Source organism: Drosophila yakuba, chromosome 2L, assembly GCF_016746365.2.
Source record: "Drosophila yakuba strain Tai18E2 chromosome 2L, Prin_Dyak_Tai18E2_2.1, whole genome shotgun sequence".
NCBI lineage: Eukaryota > Metazoa > Arthropoda > Insecta > Diptera > Drosophilidae > Drosophila > Drosophila yakuba.
Genome location: NC_052527.2, coordinates 4,484,251 through 4,495,301, shown reverse-complemented (window position 1 = coordinate 4,495,301; position 11,051 = coordinate 4,484,251). Strand labels below are relative to the sequence as shown.

The window sequence follows — 11,051 nt, the reverse complement described above, 5'->3', positions numbered from 1 at the left end:
ATGGCTTCTGTTAAACAAAATAAAAATAGTCTTGTATTGTAAACTGTATTTGGTTGATTTCAGTGTATCTTGATGTTTGAAATCGATAACAGCTCGATAACAGAAGACTGGAAACAGGGCGACTCGTGCATAAAAGAAAATTGTAAACAAATGGCTAGGTGAGCCACAAAACATATTTCAATATACGTTTTATACAATTATCTGATTCCAGAGCGATGGAGAACGCGTGTCAGTGTTGCAAGCTGCGTCCGGGCTTGTCCGTCAAACGCGGTGGCTCGTTTACCAAAATCATTTGCCTCCAGTGCCTGCATTTGGACACATTTGGCACCAAGCACAACTCTACAAGCTCCGAAAACTCAATTAAAGACAAGGTTCACGTAGAACACTCCATAGACAGCGAGGACGAATTGACAGAGCAACCTGTACATCATCAGCAGATCCCAGAAAAGCACTGCGTAGCAACGGAAGAGGTTCTTGTGGAGGACGTTCTAATTAAGAAGGAGGTTATCGAGGAAAACCACAATAAAGACTTGATCCTCACACAGGATTCCACAGCTAACGAGGAGAAGATTGAGGAGCACCCCGTAATTAAGGAGGAGGTTCTTGAAGGGGAAGCCATGCTGGGAGAATACTTTATAATAACAGAATGTCTGGAAGAGCCAGCAATCGGAAGCTGTCGGGTTTGCTTGGAACAGTCCGACTATTTAACTAATATATTTGATGACGCGCAAGATTCCGGCATTACGATTGCCACTACAATATCTCAGTACACAGGAATGCCAGTTGAGAAAGGCGACTCATTTTCAGAATATATTTGTGTAACTTGCCTGCGTGATATGCAAAATGCATCCGACGCTCTAGAGCCTGAAGAAAATACCATCCAAATGTACCGACAACTTAAAGAAGAGATCATTGACAAAGATTCAGTAAAAATAAAGTCAGTTGATAATGAAGTTATTGGAAAGCCACCCCACAGATGCCCTGAATGTCCAAAGATATTCTTACTCGCCGCCAAACTTCAAGCTCACATTCGGACGCATAATGAAAAACGTAACACAGAGCCTCCACGGTTAAAATGCCCCAAGTGTCCAAGCATATACTTGAAACGCGGATGTCTTGAAGCTCATATGTGGATTCACAGGCCGTATAGTGAAAGAGAATCGGAGTTGGAGCCACCGTACAGGTGTCCGCACTGTCCAAAAGTATTCCTTTACGCCAGCTTTCTTCAAATTCACATCCAGACACATGAGGATGTCTCCAAGAGACTCTCTCGGAAGACATCGCACAAGTGTGCGCAGTGTTCAGAGACATTCTCAGACGTTTCCAGTCTTAAGGATCATGTAAAGAACCACAAGGAACAAATGATGTTTAAATGTCCCCTCTGCATGATGTCTTTTCCAGAAGAATGCAAGCTTAATAATCACGACTGTGCTCACACTCGTTTTAAGTGCCCCAAGTGTTCCAAATTTTTTCAAAGTCAGGATTATCTAGATTTTCACTTCAAGAAAAGCCACACGACGAAAGGACCGTTCAAGTGCATAAAGTGCCAGCAAACTTTTGAAAAAAGTAGCGCTCTTAAAGAACACATAAAATCGGAGGTATGCATACCATTTCGCCGAAGTATGTCACCGGGACAACTATTCCCCTGTCCAAAATGCCCGAAAAAATTTCGCTTTGAAGATAATTATCAAGCGCACCACGCCACGCATAAAAAATTATTGACTGCTATCGAGAAGTACAACTGTACACAGTGCGAAAAGTCCTACCAACATCAGAAACACTTAACCAAGCACATTTTGAGTCACAACCGGTGTGTCCACTGCCCGTTGTCCTTTAAGAGCACATATCTTCTGAAGCAGCACACACGAACTCACATAAATCAATTAAGTGGAAGAAGGAAGCGCAGAAATCGAAGTGTGAACTACAAAGAATGCGAGGAGTCCATCGAAATTGATTAGGAACTATAAAATAAATATTACTATAGATATACTATATAAAAACACCAAAAACCAAATAAATACAACAGATTTAAATTTTTATTTTAGTTACTTCATTTTATTGTATGTTTGACTTCTTAGCTTTTAAACATAAACCATAAACTTATATGACTATGCTGAAAGTTGGATTCTCATTTATGTTTGCGTTCATGGTACTAATGACTTATGCGTTCGCTTAGGCAACTAACTAGGTGCTACAACTAAAACTAGGTTTGCGGTCGCTGCGGCTGCTCCGAATTTAACACTATTTACATGCAACTTATGGTCTAAGTGATTTTGAGCGTATGGTCTAGTTTGAAGATCTTTTGAAAGTGATCGCATCGCGCGCAATAATACAAATCTCTAAACAAAAGACTTAAGACACAAACTTAGGCGTACTTTAATGGTTCAATTGGATGAGCTCTCAATGTATTTCTATGCGTAATTATGCTTTGGTTTAATTCCAGCACTGCAAAAACCTAAACGAATCGAATATGACTATGACGCAGTGGCTCAGCGGTCGGCATTCCAAGGCCAGTTAGCGCCTGCCGGCCAACATCGCCCGAAGCTGCCGCTGAGACTGAACAGGCTAGACTACGCTAGGCTAGGGGATTTACTCATAAATTTAAATACACAGTATTTACACAAGTCGAGTAAATGTCTACGCTACTAATGGTGTGCTCCTTAGACGGCCACTATCTTGCTGGGATCCACCTTCACGCGCAGGAACACGGTATCCCCCTTGATGAAGGGACGGCTGTGCAGCAGTTCGTGGGAGATGAAGCGCGGGAAGCCGAATCCTAGCTGATCTGGTTCGTTGGACGGCCGCTGGAAGTTCTCCCAGGTGGGATCCGGCACAAAGGATTCCGCCACGCCTCCCTGGCCACTTTGGGCGCCCTGTTCGAATAGCGTGAAGGTGATGGAGTGCGAGAATGGCCACTTAAGCAGAGCATCGTACTCTCCCGGCAGGACCTTAATGTAAACGGAGACGTGCGTGTTTTCGCCAGGTCCATTGCCATTGAGGAACATCGACGCCTGCAGCTTGTATCCATACTGGGAGGTGTAGAATGGGGGTGAGACCAGTTCCAGGCCATCCTTGCCCCTCGCTTCTGCCATCTTGGCAGACCAATCGGTGATCTTCCACAACAGAGTGCCTGTGTAGTTGATGGACAGCTTGGACACCGCCGACTTAAGCATCTGGATCTGTTGACCCTGCCGTGAGCTGAGGGCCACCATCAGCGAGAGATGGACGGCGGCGTTGCTCTCCAGATGGGCCTCCAGCATCTGGCGGGGACCCTTGAAGCGGCATCCCGCCTCCTTGAAGCTGCAGGACACGGCCAGCGACTGGCATTCATCACGCAGATGAGCCTCCAGCTCACCCCGGGGAATCGGACCAGCATCGCATCTTTGGGGGCAGGCCAACGGAGCTCGTGGGCACTGGGCCGCATGCAGGGGCAGTGTGTCTGCCGAGAACTCCCGCTGGCAGTGGGCACAGCGACGAAGCCGCTTGGCGCAGTCCTTGGACTTGTGAAGGGTCATCCTGCCGCGCAGGATCCGCTGACCGCACTTTGCCTCGCAGTAAACCGGCTCCTGGCCGCAGCTACCGTTATGCTCCTCCAAACCAGCTCCGGAGAATTCACTCTGGCAAAACTCGCAGCGGGTACGCCTCATCGTGCAGGTGTACTGAAGGTGATCGGTCATCATGATCCGTGGAATCTGGGCACCGCACTTGTTGGGACACTGGGTGGCATCGTGTTTACAGGCGTTGAGATGTCCCTTCAGCTTTCGCAGTTCATCGGACCACTTGCAGCCCTGCTTGTGATGAATGCAGAACACCAGCGAGCCCATGATGTGTTTCGGATCGGGACCGGGATAGATCTGGAAATAAGAGATAAAGGAATTTGTAAGTAAGTAACGATCAATGAAATACAAATAGAAATGTATAAAATGATGAACTATGCAGAACTGATAGAACTCTTTGGTGTGAAAAAAGGTTTTCACAAATCCATGAGGGTGAGCTGACTTTACAAGTGCGGAAGTTGAACTGCAACTAATGAGGTCCCTGAGAACCCCCTTCCTTTAAAATGGTTTTCCAGATTTACTTTCCCAAGCTGATAGACAGGAGATGGCACCTCTTATCTTCCGATCCCCCTGACCTGTTGTTTATCCAGTGCATCGCAGATATTGATTTTCCAGCTACCTGCCCGCCACCTTTTCGCCGCACATTTTCCCTTGAGGGGTTTTCACACATGACTGCTCATGTTTCTAGGCACACCCAGACAGGCACTTCCTGTCCTACCTTCTAACGTTCTTTTTGGGCACTCTCCCAACTTCTCCAGCCATCGCTTGACTGCCTTTGCCCATATACTCGTACTTCGGTGTTTTTTTTTTGAAGAACTGCACCCGCTTCTGGTTCTGCTCCCCAGTTTTTGCTTATGCACTTCAGTCGTATGCTTTTAATTGCTGGGGACGGCGAGAGGAGTGCGACTTCACATCCGGTAGATTAAAATAATAAATTGCGCCGTTGTGCGAAAATATTTACGACTGCCTGTGATGGTCTAATCTAATTAAAACGCCCCCATTTCAAATGCCCAGCCAGCCACCCACTCGTGGATATGGTAATTGTTCGATCCGTTGATATTTGACAAACCATTAAAGTGATGAGGAGACAAGTCTAAAAATCGGAAAAAAGAGAGATGTTGTAGGGGAGATGTGGCTCCTAACCGAGCGTCGCGACATTTCCGGTTGACTCTTTTAATTGACCTTATCTGCAGCATGTATGCCCATATGGGGTCAGAGGGGGAGATGAGGGGAAGGTCAGGGGGATTGGAGGAGCGTGGCTTGACTTTTGATAAATGAACATGTCGCTGCATCTGGTTCTGGTCCCAGAGACAGACTCGTAGAGGCGGCATAAAAACGAAGATATAATAAGCAATTAACACATGAGCAGGGAACAGGGAGCGGACCGAGTTCGTAATCGGACTTGGACTCGGATTCGGATTCGGATTCGGATCCCATGTGCCCGGCAAATGGGCGTAGTGGAAAAAATAAAATATTATTTCTATGGAATCGCCTTTTGCTGGTAATTTCATTTAACGTGAAAACGAGTTTGCTGCTCCTCTTCTCCGCTTCGCTGCCAAATGTCACTTGAAAAGTGGTGAACTGCGGTTGAACTCTTGATGGGGCCATGGACCAACCAATTGGGCAATTGGACTTGGAAGTGGAATCGAAACCACCCACAGAAGAGTTCGTTCAGGAAGTAGCCGCCACTCAATCGGAGATGCCGTAAACAAACGGGCGGTGTTTACACAAATTCCGCATCACATAGTGGATGGTTTAATGAAGAACATGCAGCAGCATCCGAGGAGATCAGAGATCAAAAGCTGGGGCCCCCGTCCAACTGTTTGTCAACTGACTCAAAATGTTTACGGGGAAACCAAACAATTATGGGCCAAACGGCAGGAGAAAAAACTGAAGAAACTCTTTTTTTTTTAATGGCAATTACTTGCCGCTCTGCTAAGGTTAATTTACTCTGACTTCCACATTGGGGACCACACAATGATGGTATGGCAATGGAAGTCGTTTGCCACATTTCGGCGGATGATTATATAATTAAGCAAGGTTTGGGCAACTTTTGCTTTTTTCCGCATGCCAAAAAAATACGAGAAGAAAAACGCAAGGAAATCGAGAATATTGTTATTCAACTGCTGAGCGTCATTCAGTTTGATTGGTTCTTATGTAAAGCCGCAGACAAAACCAATTGAAATTCCGAATCAGACACGAAAGCGTGGCCAAATTTCAGGCTTCGGTAATTAAAAAATAACATAAAACCGAATGAATAAGACGGACAGACAACGCAACTCCAAATCAAATCAAAATCAATGTTCAAACCAATGAAAGTGGAAACAGCAAACAGAAATGTGAGCGAACAACGCATTATTTATGAGCAACAGCAGTTGGCGCATTTTGTTTTATTTTTATGGGACGCAACCTGGAGCCTCCTGGAGTGGCAACTTGCCCACTCCACTTGGAAGCACTTCCATGGCTTCATGGTGCATCGGGCAGCGGCATATCATAAAAATGAAGTTAGGAATAGAGGCAGGAAGACAAATTTATAATTTTAGACATCGAATTCGATTCGATTCCCCGTACTACTCGCATACATGTGCCTCCTACTTGGAATTGCCCCAACCTTAAAGTTCAAGGCGCTCATAGACGAAGAAGTTTGTTTTATTTGATTTTATGGCTCTGCCTGGCTTCAATCAGACAACATCCCATTGTTTATGCTTCTGTTGAAAGTTTGGGGCGGCCAAAAACTTTGGGTACGGCCATGTTTCTGGAAGATCTGTTCCTCTTGGGGCTTTATTAATAGACAAATTGATTGGGAGGCACTTTAATCTGAAGGGTTGCAGTCCGTTGGGATACATTGATTTGTTTGCCCGATTATCCAAATGAGTTTGGAAGCTATGCGGGATCAGGTGGAGTCTATTTAAGCATCGCCCCTCTAAATAATAATATAATTGAGTCCAGGAAAAATATTATTACATGTTCCCACATAAACACAATGGACTTAGCAGGTTGATTAGATGGAAATCGACTTGATTATTTCATATTTTTGATAGGCAAATGCCAAACAAAACATCTGAATGCAGGCATTATGATCTCAGAGTGTTCTATTATTCTTCTGGAGCACGATTTTCCGACCTGCTAACCAAAAGATCATCAAATTCTGGGGCAAGGGGACTTAGCACCTTCCATTATTGGTAAACCATTCCCCGCTGCGAGAACTTCCGTTTGTTCAGTTAACACAAAATATTCCCAACCAAAATATGTTGACGTTCATTTGTGTAATGCACAAAAGGCAGAGACATGGAGGGAACTTGGCATGGGTCTGCTGCTCAAATATCCCCCTGAAAAAACGCCCCTGGCATGCTTTTTATTTGGTACGTGAGCATTGGCATTAGCTTTTTATATTTCGAGACGCGGCGGTCTGTGTTTGCCCAAGAAATTCTCAGCATTCATATGGGGCCACAGTATCAACATTATAAGCTCTATGAAAACTGTGCTAAATGCTTCAGATATTTACCCGCAGCTGGAACACTAATTAGATCGTTTTTTTTTTGTCAGGGAGGTGTTTGCCTAAGGCCAAAACTTCCCACAGTCACAGATGTTGCCAAAGTTATGGCTACACACGGGTGACCTAATAAAGTGCATCGATGCCGGATTTAAAAGTGCATCGCTGGCGAATTTGGGTGCCCAACAAGCTGGCCATAAAGGAAACCGATGAAACAGCTGATGTGCACTTTTGTCAATTTCAAAAATACTCCACCAGTGTGTAATTTCAGCAATAGCCAGCGAAGCCAGCGGCAACAATGGATGGATGGTGGATGTGAGCTGAGCTCAGACAGCTGCAAAATACAAAACCCAAAACAAGGCAGGGAGAGGAAAAAAATGAAAACAAAACATGGCCAAAGCCAGAAACTGGTTTCACCTGAGAAAATGAGGGGACAAAGCGAAGCAGAGCAGCTGATTTCTAAACAGGTAAAAACACCATGTTGCTGCTGCTGCTGCTGCTGCTGTTGTCGTTGCTTTGTTGCTGCTCCCTCTGCACCTGCAATATCGCAATATGCCAATATCACAATATATCCATGTTAAATGCTGCCTTTTGCCACTCTTAATCACGGTGATGAATTTGCATGCGTTGGCCCCAAGAAATGGTTAAATTATGACTTGAAACCATGATCCCCGGTGATCAGATGTTCTAGTTTCTGCCACTATTTATTACCAAACCGACTTGGTTGCCAAACCTCAACGCAGGTGAACTTTGTTGCAGCTGCTGCCACATTTTGTGGCTCTTTTTTCGTGCGGGTCTGACCTTTATGTTGGCCTGGTTGGCAGCTGTTTGTCTGGAAAAGCGACAGGAAATGCAGTTGTTTTTGTTTTTTTTTTTTGGGGTCGTCAGACTTTGGGCCAAATTCTTGCTGGCATTAGCAAAAATACGTCGCGTTGACAAGGTCCCCAATAGCAAAACGGCGAATGGGAGAAATCCGTTGAGTCAGCCATAGTCGCGGTGCGAAATGTGTCATTACCAGCAATATGTTAATTGATTGCTAATCGAAAGCGAACTGTTTGTGAAAATATACGTTCAGCACGTTCTTCAGAGAGCAACCAAATATATGGTCTCCTATTTCAACTTGATAATAGCTTTTTATTGACAATATGGGCCTTGACAAATTGAATCAAATATCTACTAGTTCCTATTATCATTAATGACCCCCAATTACCAAAGCAGATACCATAAACCTAGAGTTCCTGTCACACTAATCTGTTGACCATATGCTAATCGGGCATTCCGTGTGGGAAATGCAATTCTGGATTGGTGGGAACCATTCTCGCAGACGGAAGCGCCATTCCGCCACTTAACGGGTTGCACCATAATTGCAAGATTCCAGGAATGCCAGTCCAGGAGGAGGCAACAAAAAACAGGGCAGACGCCCCCGTCGGCAGTTGGTAACTGGAACTGGTTAACTGGTTTACCTTTGGCCAAGGATGTTTGTACTTTGCACCGGAGCTCAGCTTAGCTCAGCTCAGCAGCAGCTGAAAAGCGGCTGGGCAACTTTTCCGAGCGATTCGCTGGTCTAAGACCAAAACCAAAACAAGAAACTCGTTTTCTGAATTGTTTCTGTGGGCAAAATTGCGAACCTGCCTTACATAAGCCCAGGTCCACCTGGGCTTCCTTCGCCTAACGGTTGCATTGCACTCCTGTATCTTGAGTGCTCTTCAACTTTGGCATTTGCCGCGGATGCGTCGGCGGCGCCTCTGCGGTCGCCACTGGTCACGATTTTCCATTTCCCGGCCGCCGATGAAAACTGTGGCATGCTCGTGGCGTCGTCTTACTTGATTTTCATTATTTATGTTTTTATTTTTTTTATAGTTTTTTTTTAAGCCAAGCAGCGCCACTTGGTCGTGCCGCGTGGGTGTGGCTTGCAGTGGGTCTGGGTCTGCAAACGAATGCAGCTCTCGTCTGCGGAATCCACTGACCGGGGAGAGAATGTCAGAAGCGGATTGCGAAAAAATGCCAGCGAAATCGAAGTACGGGAATTCTGATTACTCTGCAGACTCGAATCCGCATTGAAATGGGCTTAGGCGGTGGGAAAATGTGACTAGAGACACCTGCTGGAAAGTCAAGCTATAAACTATAAACTAACAGTTTACTTTTCTAACTTTCAAATAATTTCTAGGTAAATTATATTTTTCCGCAAACTGCAGCTTGTTTATGCCTCGAAATAAACCCTAGTTCCCCATTCGATTCGGCTCTTCTTTCCATTTCTAAAAATCAGTCCACGTTGTGCCCATATGTTGTCGCCCAAGATGGGACTGTCGGTATCCCTAAAACAAAAAATTCCCATCGCATCCTCAGTTTCGAGCGCGTCTACATCCTGTTTGCTTGTCGGATTTTTATTTCAATCTCTTTCGGAATTTTTTTTTTAGTTCCATTTTCCTGCCATGTGTGTTAAGGCCGGGCAATCTGTCGCCCAGCTTTGGCAAATTGCTCTCAACTTGGCCGTCAAACGGTGGGGGCTTAATTGCCACCGATTCGGTGCGGGAAACCCATACATATGTATGTATTTGTATATTTGATAGTTGTTAGCCCGCTTATCGGGTGTGGAAATCCGCTATCAGTGGCCGTCCCCACGCTCCAGATGGGCCTATTTGCTTTACGAAACTGATTGATTGATAATGATAAGTGCTGGCTAAGCCCTACTATCTGGCCGCTGGTCTAGGGCCCCATTCAATTGGGTCAATGAGCTTTATCGGGGAATGGAATGGAATGCACTCGCGTCGGGTGCTCGGCTTTTATGGTTGTGGCAATTATATGCGGGCTTTAGTTGTTAAATGTTTGCACAGCTGGCTCGCCAAAAACAGGAAGTCCCGTCCTGAGGGGTACGGATGTGATCCCAGTTTTAAATGCCTATTTACGCACATCTGAGTATGATGAATAAATTTAACTGAGTTTCTCGAAATAATACTTTGCTGCTTATAGTTCAGAAACAATAATAGCCTGTGTCCTATGACTAATTGTATTTTATAAAACGCAATACGCCAAAGATATGAAACTTGCAGAGTCAGCAAGTATTCTACTCTGCAAGCTGAAAAGATCACAGCTCTGGTGCATTGCCCCCGATAATTCTAGGGAGCACTGACTACATCTTGGTGAACTTACAATCTGTTCCAGTTCCGTGATGGGCATGTTGTTGTTGTTGTTGCCAGGAGTGGGTGAACTGTGTGAGGACGAGTGCGATGAGGACACCGTCGACGAGGAGGAGCGCGATGTGGCGCAGTTTCCACTGCCGGAGGTCGTCTTGTTCCTGGGCGGAGTGGGTGGCGGTACGGGACTGGCCAGAGTGGAGCAGTCCTTGGAGTTGCGATTGGGCGAGAGACGCGAGGGAAAGCTCAGCGTCTTTGTCCACTGGGCCAAACTTCGAACCATATTGCTAGTGTTTGTGTTGTTTATTTGCTTGTCGTGAAACTAATCCAAAAGTGTTTCAATTGGCAAGTTTTTTTGGGGGGTCTTTGATTGCTTTGTCTGGGCAATTGCACTTAGTTTATAGGCACATCACTCAGGAAATATCTTGGCTATTTCAAAACTTGGCGAAATTCACACGGCGCACGCGCATCGTTTGTCTTGTGTTTGCCGATCGGATTCAGTTTCAGATACAGATGCGAACTTCACGAATACGAACCGCTTGCGTCGACTTCTCGAAAGCAATTGAAGTGACGCAGAAACGGCAGAAACGTCCAAGCCGCTCTGAAACTCCCGCTCTCTCACGCACACTAGCGCACTGCCGCTCTCACGGATGTGGCGTAGGGGTAGTGCAAGTGAGATGGCAAGCGTCGATCTGCTCTGGCAATGCACTTTAGAGCGAGATGGCGAGTGCTTTTGTATGTGTGTCTGTGAGCAAGAGTGCACAGTGGGCATTTGCTGAATTTTCTTGTTCAAAACTCGAGCTAGCAGATATGAGGATTATTCTCTACCATTGTATACTTAAGATAATATTCCTATAAACTAGTTGA

General features: G+C 45.4%; 2 protein-coding genes across 2 annotated transcripts; one reads left to right on the top strand and one right to left on the bottom strand.

Moving 5' to 3' along the window:
- The first annotated feature begins 16 nt into the window (after positions 1-16).
- On the top strand, positions 17-2,119 carry LOC6526812 (zinc finger protein 668). Its single transcript, XM_039371504.1, has 2 exons — positions 17-158; positions 212-2,119. Exons 1-2 carry the CDS (start codon positions 73-75, stop codon positions 1,956-1,958), a joined length of 1,833 nt encoding a protein of 610 aa, XP_039227438.1. The 5' UTR covers positions 17-72; the 3' UTR covers positions 1,959-2,119.
- LOC6526811 (TNF receptor-associated factor 4) lies at positions 2,034-10,755 on the bottom strand. The gene is made up of 2 exons (XM_002087877.3): positions 10,201-10,755; positions 2,034-3,854 (listed from the first exon to the last, which is right to left on the bottom strand). The coding sequence occupies exons 1-2, from the start codon at positions 10,465-10,467 to the stop codon at positions 2,661-2,663; spliced, it is 1,461 nt and encodes a 486-aa protein (XP_002087913.2). The 5' UTR covers positions 10,468-10,755; the 3' UTR covers positions 2,034-2,660.
- Between the last annotated feature and the right edge of the window lie 296 nt (positions 10,756-11,051).

Coding starts and splice junctions, on each gene's coding strand:
- LOC6526812 (XM_039371504.1), top strand. CDS start 73: ATGTTTGAAATCGATAACAGCTCGATAACAGAAGACTGGAAACAGGGC. Junction 159..211: donor AATTGTAAACAAATGGCTAG/GTGAGCCACAAA, acceptor ATCTGATTCCAG/AGCGATGGAGAACGCGTGTC.
- LOC6526811 (XM_002087877.3), bottom strand. CDS start 10,467: ATGGTTCGAAGTTTGGCCCAGTGGACAAAGACGCTGAGCTTTCCCTCG. Junction 3,855..10,200: donor TCACGGAACTGGAACAGATT/GTAAGTTCACCA, acceptor TCTTATTTCCAG/ATCTATCCCGGTCCCGATCC.